General features: G+C 36.5%; 1 protein-coding gene and 1 long non-coding RNA gene across 2 annotated transcripts in view; both read left to right on the forward strand.

Moving 5' to 3' along the window:
- Window positions 1-3,877, forward strand: part of LOC138058312 (uncharacterized) — a 7,896-nt gene extending 4,019 nt beyond the window's left edge. Inside the window, exon 2 of the long non-coding RNA XR_011133850.1 lies at window positions 3,046-3,877. This is a non-coding gene — a long non-coding RNA (uncharacterized lncRNA). The remainder of the gene's footprint in view (window positions 1-3,045) is intronic.
- Window positions 3,878-5,253: 1,376 nt separating this feature from the next.
- Window positions 5,254-15,037, forward strand: part of LOC138055695 (trichohyalin-like) — a 72,848-nt gene continuing 63,064 nt past the window's right edge. Inside the window, exons 1-7 of the mRNA XM_068901577.1 lie at window positions 5,254-5,574; window positions 7,042-7,156; window positions 8,274-8,447; window positions 9,269-9,375; window positions 10,287-10,424; window positions 10,961-11,145; window positions 12,391-12,433. Of these exons, the coding sequence (XP_068757678.1) occupies window positions 5,354-5,574; window positions 7,042-7,156; window positions 8,274-8,447; window positions 9,269-9,375; window positions 10,287-10,424; window positions 10,961-11,145; window positions 12,391-12,433 (983 nt within the window). The 5' untranslated portion in view covers window positions 5,254-5,353. The remainder of the gene's footprint in view (window positions 5,575-7,041; window positions 7,157-8,273; window positions 8,448-9,268; window positions 9,376-10,286; window positions 10,425-10,960; window positions 11,146-12,390; window positions 12,434-15,037) is intronic.

The following is a 15,037-nucleotide window of genomic DNA, read 5'->3' on the forward strand; positions in this document are numbered from 1 at the left end:
TACGTTTACGATATACGGCGATTGAAAGCCATTGCTTGCAAGTGTAGGTGCGTGCATGTAAACCTCCCTACGAATACACTTGCATGACTTGTTATTATATTTTCTCACTTCCGTGTTGTGGGTTAACTGATTTTCGTTTTTGACAATGAAGAAAATGGGCTATAATTTTGTGGGATGAATTATGTTACAGAGAGGATTTAACATGACACATATTTACATGTGAATTTGTATGACTATAGAATCGTATATTTAACCATTGAAGTTCAACACAGCTATATAGACTTCGTTTATTAAAACGTGAAGCAGTCAGTGGAAGTTTTGAATCCAATTAAAACAAATTGTTTACCATGCCCCTTTGTCGCTCGGCTAATGCTTGAAGTATATCATTTTAAAGATATTATCTACAATAAAATACTCGACTGAGGAATCGAGGGTAGTGACTACTTTGCGTTGCAGCCTTAACGATGGCAGCTATGAAATGATTGCAACTACAGATCAGGAAAATCTCTAGACAAACAGCTGTTGAAGTATTGTACGTCCTCGGCAAGAATAGAGGCCTTAATGAGCACGCTAAAATAATTTCTGAAATCATGCAATTTAATACCTTGCTGCTATCTTCATGTCACCGCTGCTTGCGTTGCATTTATAATCTCTGTTGGACATGTCCTCCTAAAATGTAACTAAACCTCTCATGTTATTTGTGTTCTACGACGTTAAGGAAAGCAATTATGCTCTTATCTATCCCGATTTCCTTTAAGCAGATCTTTAATTTTCCGATTTTGATTTTATGTGAAGCCGATTTTGGCACAATAACAGTCTGATTCTGATACTTAACCTGCGGTGATAAGAAACTAAACTATCGCACTCTGTGCCATTCTAATATTTCATGTTTTCGATCGCCTGTATACGAACAAGAAAAGTAATGTTTTCTTTTCGTTAATACTTTAAACGTGTTTTTCAATATTTTCCATTTCTAATCGCCTCTTCAACAATGATAATAATACGCAGAAATATTAAGTGATTCTTCTTTTGACGCCGTATTGTTCATGAAAAAAATAGGAAGAGCGGCGACATATTTCCTAAGCGAAGTTTGTACGATATTTAGCGATTGTTTTTTACATTGTATGTTTTTCATAAGCATTTTATAACTTTGATCGATCTCTCTGCCAAATTGTGCCCCAAGAGTCTGGAAAACGTGACAACCTTATGTTATAAGAAGCAGACCATATGTTGCTATGGTTACAAATATTGTCTAGTTTAACATAAAAAATATCAGCATATCCCACTTTCACATCAATTTCGGGTGACATTTTTGTGATTTTGTGTGCTACTAGAATTAGGCTTTTTAAATTTAAACTTCCTTGCGGTTTATCTAGAAACAAAATATTATTCGACCAGACTAAGTTGTTTCGATTCAGAGAAACCCACGTCATTTAAAAACATAAATTAAGACCCACAATTGAAATACTTGGCCAATCACTAAATTTCATTGGCTTATCTTTCTGAAAGTTCCTTATCTTTGTTTGAAATTTATGTCTTCTTTGCAAAAAGCGATTACAGACTTAAAAAATCTTTTCGGTTTTTTGCTATGAATATGTATAAGGTCTGGCACTCGTTGCCAAAATATTGAAACGCGGTATAGATGATATCACCCGTTTGCGACAATAATGTAAAAAAAAAAGGATTAAAAAAGTTGCTTTCTCGTGAACGTACGACGAACGAGTAAGCCAAATGAATTCCAAAGGGAGGAAAATGGCGGGAAAAAGCGAGCGCGAGTACACATCCGGGGCCTACAGTCAAAATTTGAGTTTATAATTTACTCGGTGATAATTAATATGAAAGATATGTGCGTTCAAACTGAAACCCATAAGACAAAATGAAATTAATATTGTTCTTCGGAGTGAAGACACCAGCTCAACAAGTTCGGAAACGAGTTTTTTTTGGGAAAAGTATTCTTCGAATTCGTTAAACTGAATTTCTGATAAAGAATTTTAATATAAACCATTCAACTTTCGCAACAACTGGCTATAGGCCTTAACAATCTGGAATTACTTTAATGGGCATTACTACTGGAGTATATCGTGACTAATACATTATAATGGTAATTTTTCGTGTCAGAACAAGAAAAATCACGCCCTCGTCCAAATTTCAAGCAGTGCCGCATCGTAAGTTCAAAAGGCTCAGCACGACACCTTAAAAACTGTCCTGAATTTTCCCAAACTAACTTTTTAACAAATGCTTACCACAAAAAAGTTGTTAAATATTTCTAAATACTTGTAATATTACAAAAAGAATTAAACTATCTTTCCAAAAAAGATCCCGTGTCACCCTTTCGTGAGTCATTGTTGCCAACAGCTACCAAAGTGCGTCTTAGCGTTATGTCTTTTTTTCGTGACGTTATGTTCGTGTATCGTGTTTTCCTGAGCTGCAGTGATCTATAAATTTGTGGCAAGCTTCTCTGCATCCACATTCAAGCTCCAGCAAGGAAAGCTAGGGAAGCACTGATCTGCTAACATCAAATCCGCCTTTCAACCAAGGTCTTGATCTACGCTTAATTTGGCCATCGAAATTTTTCGGTAAGTTAATTCTAATACAGCTAATAACTCACTTATTAAAACTTAGACTTTCCAATTTTTTTTTCCTATGCAGTAGACCCAGAACATGTGATTCGAGCTTCAAATTTAATCGTTTCATTTTCAACATTTCAAGGCCATACTCTTCTCAGCTCGATTTGTGTTTACTTCTAAGCCAAATCGGAATCCACAAATAGGCCAAAGCTCGGCAAATAAAAAATGATTTCCCTTCCTGGTTTTGGGAAATTATTCATTATAATTAATATTATGAAGTTAAAAACTGAATGTCGTCACCTTCTGACAAATTTGGGCCAGAAGACTTGGAAGTTGCTCCATTACGATTTGGAGGACAAATTTTGTTTATTTTTTCATTTAAATTCAAAGGCATTTAGAAAAATGTCAATCCAACCCAATTTGTAACACTTTTCAAAAATCCCCTTCTCGTCTTAAATTTGAACTTTTTTCGTTACAGAACTTTATTCGAGCGTTGATCAAAGAGGAACATTACAAGGCTCATGGACATGAATCCAAGCACCTTCCAGAGCAAAGACGAGCTTGAGTTTCACGTTGCACCAAATTCGTCGAAGAAACCGAACACGGAAGTAATCGCCTCTGTGGCTAATGAACTCAAAAACATTGGGGACAAACTCAACGAGTCTTATAATCTGCCTTTCGTAAACAAAGCTAAATTCGCCAAAGCTTTGTCTTGCATGGTGTTAGAGAACAGCATGGATATTTTTGTTGTCTTCTTGAAATCACAAAGATAAATGAAACAGCAAAAATATGGGATAGAATGTGATTTTTTACTTTCATCGTTGTGAAAGAAAACACAGAAAAGGATCGGTTGACTCAGAAAAACGTTTTCTGGAGTATCTGAGATCGTTCTCCACTGACAGGTCTTCAACAAACTTTGACAGGAAAGCACAAATGTGACTGCGGAATCCGCAAATGAAGTCTGTCGATGAAATTACGAAAATGAACTTATGTGAGAAATAGTCAAGTTTTTCACATTCAATAAACACTGCAATGATATTTCAATGGAAAAGAATATGAAGATAGTTCGCCTCTCAAATCGTGAAAATTATTTGTTCTATATATAATATTTTTTACCAGTATAAATGAACGTTCATCGCTGAAATTCTGTAGCAACCTAAACTTGCATGATTTGCATAACCTTTGCTTACAGCTGTAAATTAAATGTTATTCTCCAAAAGTGTAGATCCTAAGTACAAAAGAACAAAGATGTGTTAAAATGTGCCAGCCAATGGGACAGTCGTTTTATTAAAAGTGTTACTTATGATGTATTTTAGCCACCCTTTGTGCCAACCTATATGAAACCATTAACAGACTGAGTGAATTTGGGAAGAAATTCTATTGGTCAGTTCACCACGCATGATAACAAGCAAAATTGTTTGTTCTTTATTTACCAGAATTTTTACACATGAAAATTCATAACCTTATTCAGATCAAAGCAGATTAACTTGAAAATAATTTTCAAGCTTCCTTACCCGTTGCAGAGCTGGTCACCGGCACAAATGATTTAATTCGAAAAAGCTTAGTTGTGAATTCATCAAAAAATGGTGAATACGAATAAACAATTACACTGAAATACTTAGACATTTATATTATATAGAGTTTTCCTGAAGCCTACCGTCACTTTCTTTAGAAAAACTGTTTCTGCTAAATCGGATTTCGAATCCAGGGTAATTTTGATGGGTAGAAATAAATCCTTGCCAAGACAGCGAAAAGCTCCAGGAGTTAAGAAAGCGATTTCGGAAAATAATACAACTGGTTAGGAATTAAAATGAATTACCTTTGGTCGCAATGGAAAATCTTTAGACCAAGTACAGTGAATACAGCTTTTGAAATGTGAAAGCCCTTTGCAGGCATTTCAGTTTGGGATTTCGGTTTTGGCAACAGGGTGCAAAGGAGGGCTAATTTCGCGGCTAGTTATGATTAAAGATACACCTCACGTTTTTTCCCCAATTTCGAATCCGTCGTACATATAGACTAAAAGTGGATGGTTGCTAGGATCAATGAGTGCTGTACGACCTTGATTTTTCCAGGTAAAGTTGAGACATCTATCCTTTCATATCATTTCGATCTTTTGGCGCTAACGGTAATTTTTGTCGGCATTTTTACGGCTAGTTTGAAATTGTTATGAAGTTTCACGGCTGACAGCCTCTAACAACTTTACTTCAAGCATAGACTATCGTAAAGAAAAAAATCACCAACAGTCTTGCCGTGAACAACCGACCCCTCGTCTAAATGTAGGAAAAATGTGGTACTCTTACAAATACAGGATATTTTACACAAAAGATCGTGCAATGAAGGGGAAGCTCGCTTTTTATTGTCTAATCGTGTTAGTTATCATGACGACACCTATATCCTCACATATGAATGATAAAAACAATATCTTCACTGTGCGCGGTGAACCATGCCAAGTAATTCGGCGAATAAATTAACTTTGATTTGTAGCTCTACACGATGCGTAGAAGAAGGCATGCAGAAAATCATCCAAACATCCTGAGAAAATCGAGTTTTCGGACGCCTGCGAGAATAGCCACAGTGATGTACTACATGTAGCTCTTTCCCGCATCCCACATCCCGTATCCCACAAACCCGCAACCTGTCCCCATGGGAAATCCATTCCACAGTGTCGAGGGTGGTCTGGTATCGAGTTAACATCAAGTAACCGCAAAAAAGTCACTGCAAGGAAATGCTTCTGTAAAAGAAGCGCCAGAAAATCACCGATTATGAAATAACAAGGCAAAACCACCATGTCTGGCTTCAAAAAGCTATTTAGGAAGAAGGGTTCAAGCACAAAGAATGCCTTATCCACGGAAGACGTCAGTGAGGCAGGAAGTATCTCGTCCGGTTATTCCATCGCCAAGGATAAAGATTTGCCAAAGCTTCATAAGGCAGTGTGGACCGGGGATTTGGCCAAAGTCAAACAGATTGTTAAGAAAGGAGACATCAACCAGCTCGACAGAGAAAACAGGTAGCTTATAAGACCAACAAGTCTTACATATAATTGGCGATGAATCGAAATCTTGCACGATATCAATTAACAGCCCTGTTCGTTGGTTTCTGTAGCAACTCCGTTGGCGTCCTTTGCAACTCGCAAATGTCGTTCGTGTTTTCGTAGTTACTTTTGTGTAGATCTCGGACAAGTTCTATAATACGAGAATTTCCATTTGATTTCTTAGGTTTAAAAGCTCATGGAACCTTCTGAAATCGATTGTTATTATATGTTATCAGCATTCAAATTGCTCTATTTGACTGTTTGTGTTTGACTTTTTGAACCAATTTAAGCTTATTTGTTATTCTTTTTTTTTTATGAATTAGAAGCTTGAAATATTTCATCGATATCGTCACCAATTGTTATAAATTATTGTAGCATGCTAACGAACGGTGCAAATCCTCGATCAAAAATGTTTTACGAGTTGAAGTACATTGTCGTTTTTTAAGTCAGTCTATATGTCAAAATGGTCATTAACATAAACCTGATAACTTAATTATTATTATCCTATCCGAAGCTAATGATGCAATTTAGCTGTATTTAAGCTCTTATTTCTTTTTCTCGCTCTCAATCCAAGCTACGTTCAGAGAAATGTCTTTAGTAATGGCTAATTTGTGGGTAATTCTTTTATCAATTTTTTCTGTATCGTTGCTTAACAATGCAAACTTGAAAACGGTTTTGAGTGCTCATTGTATTCATCAAGTTATACACACACAGAACTAAAATATACTGGGTGCTAAGTACACAAAAGCATTGTTGTACAAGTTGGACAAAGAAACGAGACTAAGTTAACTAGTTTGAATGTAAAATTAATCAGGTTGTCTAAGTTATGCATCTTACATTGTATGCCTCCAATTTCACCCATTCATACCTGAACTCAATCCCATTGACGAATGTGTCTGGAGTTAGAAAGAGTAAAATCAATAATGTCACTCTCACCTGAACTGGAAGGTTTACTATGTACTGTAACATGATAATGATTATTGTTTGTCCAAGTTCATCCCAGAAGGATTATGTACCTCAATGGAATTTGACCATCTGGGTAAAAGTAATCTTGAGAAGGACTGTTGGTACTAGTGACTGACGTTTCGACAACCTTAGCGAAAGTCATCTTCAGAGTCAAGTGGTGTTTGGAAATTCAAATGAATGTAGAGATGCTCTGGTAGACCTGTGTTGTGATTGGTAGTGGTTTTGAGGATGGTGATTAGTGCATTACGAGATCTGGTTTGTAAGTGAATGTTGAAGTAGACTATCAGACGATCAAATTACATTGAGATATGTAACTCTTGGGTTCATTTTCTAGGATTATTTATTTTCTGAAGATCATCCCCTCTTTGCACTTGAGTGATTAAATGATAGAAAATCTTACAGCTTGTGGCTGAATTCAGAGTGTTTTGACTTCTCATGGAGAGATATATAATATTCCATTGTATTCACATTCCTCAGAACTGCCCTTCACTTGGCTTGTGCCCAGGGAAAAGAAGATATTGTGAAATTTCTCCTGAAAAACAATGCCAAGACAAATCTTTGTGACAACAATGGTCGCACACCATTAATGAAGGTACTGCATTACAGGTGTAGCTTCAAAATTATGCTGTCAGTATTCATTTATTGAATAAACCTAAAGTTGAAGGGAAAATACAGCTACAAGGGATTGAAGACAAGGGCTGATAGAAAGATGGTTGTAATAATAAATTAGTTCAAATTTTAAGCCACTATTGTAATTTTGAGACCTTGAAACATCACTTATGTCCAGAAATGCAAAGTTGTATACTGTAATAGGCCTCATCACAGTTTTGGAAGTCATCTTGAAGGGTAGGCAAACTTGTCCGAAATATTAAACAGTGTTTCTATGGGAATCTGCATGAAACTTGAGAAAACCTTGACTACAGACAAATTTGTGAATGGTAAACTTTAGCTGCTAACGAAAGGATTTTACTGATAAAATTTGAGGATCCTACCTGTGCTAGAATTTGACCAGCGAAATTTTAAATTTTGTCATACAATTGCTTGGAATTTATGCTCATTAAGGTATGTGTTTGTGGCAAAAAATTACAGAACCTTCCATGTATGCCAGGTCAGCTTTTTGTTTTTTTTAAGTTGACTGCTGACCAGGTACTGGGTTTTGCTTGGATCACAGGCTCATGTCAGGTTAACTTACTACAAGAATAAACAACCTGGGAGCTCTGCTTTTAGGCTTGGCTTTAGAAATCTATATACATTCAGGGTTCTTCCTAGTTTTCAGCGCAACAGGTATGGCACCTTTTCAAACCAGTAAAGCAATTGGTTAATGTTGGATGTTCTGCAAAGGATAAGCGACTTCTGAGCGTTTGCAGGCGGTAATAAGTGCTCTTACAAGCGGTAAATTTTATTACCGGTTACCGCCTGATAAGAAGAACCCTGACATTACCGGTAGTTATGGCGACCACTGTGAAAGGGTGGAAGACTTTTTATATAACTTCACAGACTCTAGGGTTACTTTTTTCAAGGAGATTGAAAATAGTCAACTGTTTCTAATAGATGTAAAAAGAGAAACCAACAAAGACTGTTTCAAAGTGAGCCACCGACGATGCTGAATTTGACATGTTAGCTCATTCCAATGGACTGATTGGTGATGAAATTTGATTCTTGGAGTGCGCAAGTTATTGAAAGGTGCAATTATAATGCAATGTTTGCAGGTAGTTGAATGTCAATTTCTTGCCTGCACTAAACTGTTGCTTGATAATGGAGCCGAGGCTGATGTAGTGGACGTCAACAACAGCACATCGCTTCACTTGGCAGCAGCTAATGGAGATGTTGATACTGCCGGGCTTTTGTTGGAGAGAGAAGCAAACATTGATGCTCAAGACAAGGCAAGATAATTATCATTAATTATAATTTAAAATACTACAGTAACAATGATTATTATGTTACATTTCAATTCACCATGCCTTCAACAAGGCATATTCAAAATATTATCAATGGGTATTTTACACTTGACATTGATTTCAAGAATAAATCACAGATAATTAAGCTGAGCACATATGTATGCTCTGCATACACCTCCCCACTCCCACCCCAAACAAAAAACAAATAAACAAATAAACAAAAACATAATCAAAGGAAAAAAAACTCAGATTAAGGAAATGCACAACTTACAAAATAATTAAAGTAGTTCACATTGGTGGAAGGTATGTGTTCTTGACTATCACTCCATCGACCCACTTTCTCAATTAAAAAAAAAAAAGAAACTGCATTTTACAGTTCTTTCATGTACCACCTGGGGCTTTTCAGTAAAATCTGAGGTTGCTGGCTCAGGTTTGAGAATATATAACAGACAGACTATTGTCTTCAATATGAACTTTAATCTTAGGTTTGAAAAGAAACCCCGCAACTTCTCTGATGCATTTCGTCAGCGGCTGGTACAAAGCACAGGTCATTGTTTTACCAATACAGAAAGTATATCCTAAACATTCATAAAAGCTAACCTGTGACCTGTGAACTGTGTTTTGTACCTGCCGTTTTCGTCAGCTGTCAGTGCTTATTTAAACCAGTAGATAATTCCCTATCTGACTTGTGTACAGTATCTTGAACATGCATTACAAGTGTGCGTTCATGTATTATACACTGTTTTGTAATTCCAGACACGTTTAAATTTTCAAATTGCTACTCAACTGAACCATTTCCTTTACAGGAAGGCTTTGCACCGTTACATGTAGCTTCATCTCTTGGAAACTTGGAGTTTGTAAATTTCTTGATTAACGAAAGAGCAAAGATTGATGCAGTTGATGCTTATGGAAGGTACAATAAACTATTTGACTCTCATGGTTTGAAAAGAGGGTTTTTTAAATGATAATAGTGAGACTTTCATTCCTGTACAATAATTAATCCCAGGTATGCCAAGTACTGAAGAATTCAAAAGTCTGATGTCTAGAGACACTAGAGATGAAACGTTACTATCTAGCCTGCAAGCATGCTCTTTTGCAATTGTCATGCGTGTGGCAAAGGCGCGAGAGGATTGTAAACTGAAGAGCCTGATCACAGGCTTAAACTTATCTACAATTTTTTTCCTGTTTTAATTAATTTTTTAATAAAATTAAATCAAAGAACCAATGCAAGAAAAGTGAAGGAACCCTTTGGCTATTAAAGTGGGTCATACAATCATGTAGAGCTTGTCTGCCTGATATGGGCAAGTTAGAGATTTTGACTTTTTTCTAGGCCTGAACCTGGGATAAACATGTACCAGAATGAAAGGTATACTGACTGAATTACGTTAATATGCACCTCTCTAATACCAGAATGAAATGCATACCTGTGATTGATTTCACACAAATGCCCCTTAAAGACTCTAAAACAGGCTTGGGTCACATTCCACAAGTCAAGACTGGAAGTCCTTTTTCCTGTTCCAAGGTGTTCAGTTGGTAAATGTGGTTAAAGATGGACTTGAAACAACTTTTTGTATGTAGAGGGATCAGGTCTAGGAAGTGCTTTTGTGTTCTTTATATTTATCTGTATCACAGTGACTTTTACGCAAACCTGTGACCTGTGTTTTAGACCCTCCGCTGTAAAACTTTGAAATGTTGAGACACATTAATTAATTTTGTTGTTGAAAAATTGCCTATTAAATCTTGTCCCATTGAATGACTATGAAGCCTTCGGCATTTTGTGTAATTTATAAATCGAACAATTTGTTCTTGATTAAATGTTTGTAGGTCGTCATTAATGACAGCAGCCAGTGAGGGACACATTGCTATTGTGCGGCTGTTTTTGCAGCACAATGCCAACACGGAGCAAAAAGATTCTCAGGGATGGAAGGCTTCGGATCATGCTGTCATTAATGGGCACCACAGGTGAGCCAAGCATACAGGGATACTAATCAGGCACAATTTCAAGGATTAACCCATTGACTCTCAGGGGTTCCCCATTGATGAGTAAAATCGTCCGGCATTAGACAGAGTCTGGCCAGTATACTGTAGGTTGGTTTGGGTGTTAAAATGTGTATTTGAGCCTCAATTTGAGATTGCAAATAGAATGATCAATTCAAGGTGATATGGACTTGACTGAATAAAATTTTATTTTCATCAAAATGTTTTTTTTCCAACTCTTGAGCTTCTAAAAGTCAGGGTGCTGCTGAAACCGAGAGCAGCTTATATACTGGTCATTGCAGTATGTGAAGTAAAAAAAAAAAAAAGCAGTACTATGAGAGTAGATTGTAACTGAGCTAATATCGAGAACATGGAATGGCGTATTTTAGTTTTGCTTCTTCCTCTGGACAGTACAGCTACCTTTATCCACCATAGGGACCCCTCTTAGAAACTGCCACCCACAGGTGTGCAGTTAAAAACAGCTGTTGTCATTATTCAACCATTACCTATCATTTTTGTAGTGTTGCAAACATCATCGAAGAATATGAAGACCAACAAGAGCAGGCAAGAAACGAAGCCAGAAGTATAAAATCAAACCAGTCAACACCAAGCAAGAGAAAAGATTTGTCTGGGTTTGCAGGTCAATCTGCAACAGCAACTAATGAAATGTATTTCTCATTTGGAGGTCCTGTGGCTGATGAGGAAGGTAAGCATACTGCAAAAATAGATAAACCATAATGATATGATAATTTTCATTATCCTGAAACTTATGGGGTATAATTAATGTTGGGCATGATGATGGGAAAGGGGGGCGGGGGGGCTGGCTTTCACCCCTAATCTCCACTCTCTAATGGTTAAAACTGAAATAATTGTAAAGATGTAAGACTAACAAAATTAAAGATTTCTATTAGTTTTTTCGTGGTGTATGAGAACATTTTCATTTCATAGTGTTGACATAACTATAATCATTAATTAGTATGATTATTACAATTATATTTAAAGTGGCACCCATAATAAATAATAATAATAATAATATAATTATTATTATTATGTTTTCAAATATTGTGTAAAACCAGAGGGAAAAGATTTTATTGTTCCACTAAAACAGAAATTAAAAATAACTCTAAGACTTGCAAAACAATGCTTTGTAATATTGTGGACTGAAGGAATACATGTAATTCTGTGTGTTTTTGTTGTTGTAGACTGGATAAACTTAGACACTAAAGCGTGCAGTGTGTTGTGATCTCACTTGAACTTTATTGAACTTGAACTTTATTGTCACAATATAACATTACAATTCTTAACTTTTTTACAGTTGGCCCACAAATAGTAAATCTAATCTAGGCGGGTTAACTGTGTACAATACCTCTACTACAATTTTTTCTTTCTTTTTTGAACGTTTTCTGTTGTTTCAGTCTATAACTTTGTAATGAAATGAAAACAATGGAGTGTAAGGGTGCGTTCCTTTGGGATGATCCGAAAGGATCATTGATCCAAGATCACTTGGATCACGGTGTATCAAAGGAACCGGTGAATCCACTCGGGGAAAGGATTCTTTGGTTCCTTCGATGCACGGTGATCCAAGTGATCTTGGATCAGTGACCCCGTTTGGATCATCCCAAAGGAACGCACCCTATTAAAGTGTGCATATTCTTAGGAGCGCTCATCTTGGATCAGTGATCGTTTTTTCGGATCATCCCAAAGGAACGCACCCTACATTATGTGTGTGTATTCTTAGGAGCGGTCAAATCACCAGTTTTTTTAGCAAATCAAACCCCAATGATGTACTGGTGCATTTTTCAAACTGAATCTGTGGAGTTTCTCCAAATTTCATGAAGTTCAACAAAACGTAAGATTTACACGCAACTCCCCGGCACAATTTTAATTCTTATCATCACTGTTATGAGAATAATACTAAAGCATGATCATAATATTTTCGTGCAACTGATAGGGTATAACAGTGTGTCAGAGAAAGAAGATCATTCTGTCAGCCGGTAAGTAACTAAGTTTTACTTAACCCTTTCACTCCGGTGGGGTTCCCCATTGACGAGTAAAGTCATCTGCCGTTAGACAGAGTAAAATCTAGAAGTGGCTCTCTTGGTAGTGAAGGGGTTAATAGACAAGCTAATTTCATGCTGCTCCGTCTTAAAATAATGGAACTTACAAAGTTACTGTTCAAGACCCTTTTTTGACAGAAACTCATATGTACTGTAACATGGAAAAAATATTAATTTTGTATCTAGAAGTCCTGCCACTGCAATCTCTCAAAATTTGTAAATGTCCCAAGATGTGACAAATACCTTCAATTCTAAAAAAAGGTCATTTACATATAGCAGTCGTGAGGCGAACAGCAATAACTTATTCATATTTAATTTTATTATTAAAACTTGAATTCAAAGACTTCAGGGTAGTTGTGATATCCTGAGTTAAAAAATTAATTTGTGAATTTGGAATCAGCATAAGATCTATACTTTTTGTCCATTCATTGAACCCAAACAAAAAAAAAATTGACAGTGTCTGTGGAAGTTACATGTAAGATGCTTTTTAATCCAGAAAGTTTAATTTATGCCACCTTAGCTCAAGAAACGTCATTAATAATTGATAATAATTCAACAAGTTAGCTGTTTCCTCCATGATAGTTTTCACAACATTGGAAAAATTGGAGTGGTTTTTAATATTTTTATATAAACAAAATACCTCAACAAACTTCAGTAGCTTCAATAATTTTTGGGTAAGTGTTGACTCTTACACTAAGTGTATATCACCAAATTTATGTTTAGCTATAGATCGTTTAAATGGTCGATTAATCCTCAAGAAAATAAGCTTTACGCAGTTTGATGTGGCTTTATACGTCTGGTTACTGAAAACTGGAGCATTTGTTAAGTAACGTCCTTAAAGCAGGTGAAAGCATTAGCTTTAATAAGCTGAGACAACGAAAAAGTTTTAAAGTGTTTTGTTGCGATTAGTACACCGTTGGAAATTCCAAGAAGCATGACAGCATCTTTTCATGCAGTTATTTTGAAGGCCGGCTATTTTTAACACTGTTGTTTGACGCACCACGATATCTATTGTTGATATCGTGTAGTGGGGTTTAAAGGATTGTTTTTAGGAAATTTCACTTAGTATTTCGTTGCTGGCCAGGTTAAACTTTGCATTCCGAGATCCTTAAATAGTAAATGTTTTTTTTTTTTTTTTTTAGTATTAACTTATAAAAGGAGCATTCTTTTCAATAATTTTTTAGTTCGGTTTTTTTAGAAATTCACAAAGACCACGTTCAATTCATTTCGTGAGTGCTGCTCAGTGAAGCAATTAGCGTAGTCCAAGTAGTAAACAACTTGTATGGTTTTTTTGTGGAAAGCACCTTCCACTCCCCACCCCCCTTAAAAAACGTACATTATGTTTTATTAATAGCCCACTTCGATATGTTAAAATCAATCCTAAACAAAAGGTATCATCTCGGGGCTCTGGGGAATAAACTCCTACAAATCCTTATATTTATTCCCGAGAGCCTGAGATGATGACTTTTGTTTTGGACTGTATTTTAGTATACCGAAAGTGGGATATGGTAGACTGCCAGCAGCCTCTTATGAGTCAGTCAAACCGCCCGCTTTTGTCAGCCTTTCTCGAGTAAATTTATCTTTTAGGTACAGATTTTTTTTCCCGCAAAAAGTATTATGTTCCCCTTGACGCTGCGATAGCTCTGTTTTGATTGGCTTTTGCAACAGTGGGCGTGCTATAGCTGAATCTCCCAAGGGAGGCGTTCTATAAATAAATCTACTCGGAAAAGGGTTGACCCTGGGGTCAAGTATGGGAGATAGAGGCTCCCCTTGACTCCTGCTACTAACACCATTCGACCAAGGATCCCGGAAATTTCAATTAAATATCAAATGGACTAGTCGTTTTCCGAAAAATCCGTTTGGAAAATGTGGATTACCTCCAGAGGTCGCTTTTCTTTCAGCTAATTAATTCTTGCTATGCTCGTCAAAATACAGCACAACTCGTATCAAAAAAAATACCCAGCGATACTACAAACCAAAGCATCGAATAAGATATAGAGAATATTACATGGCTGCGCGGAGATACGAAATTTCTCTTCGAGTGTTGAAAAATATTTCACGAGTGAGCGCAGGGAACGAGTGAAATATTTTCCATCACGAGAAGAGAAAGGCATCGAAAGGAGGGCTTTTACTTCGTGTAGAAGACACACATGACGTAGAACAATAGAACAAAAATCGTGAAAAAATACCTAATCAGAATTCTAAATCTCTTAAGACCCCTAAAGCTTTTGTTACGTCATGTGCGTCTTCTACACGACGTAAAAGCAACTAGGAGCCCTTTTCATTTGTAACCATAGAAACAGTGATTTTTTCACGTGTAAAAATGACATGTTATCTTCACGTGTGAAGATATCATGTTTTTGCGCGAAAGCTCACTTGGTATTTCATTGGTGTTTATATAATAAATATGCATATTCTTTTGTGGGGAAATGGAATAGACGATGCTTTGGCCGTTTGCCCCGCGTTCGAGCGAATTTGTGCAGAGAAATCTCCCATACTGTCATCGACTGACATGCCTGGTTTGATTAGACCTTTCACCTC

This window comes from Montipora capricornis, chromosome 7, assembly GCF_036669925.1.
Source record: "Montipora capricornis isolate CH-2021 chromosome 7, ASM3666992v2, whole genome shotgun sequence".
NCBI lineage: Eukaryota > Metazoa > Cnidaria > Anthozoa > Scleractinia > Acroporidae > Montipora > Montipora capricornis.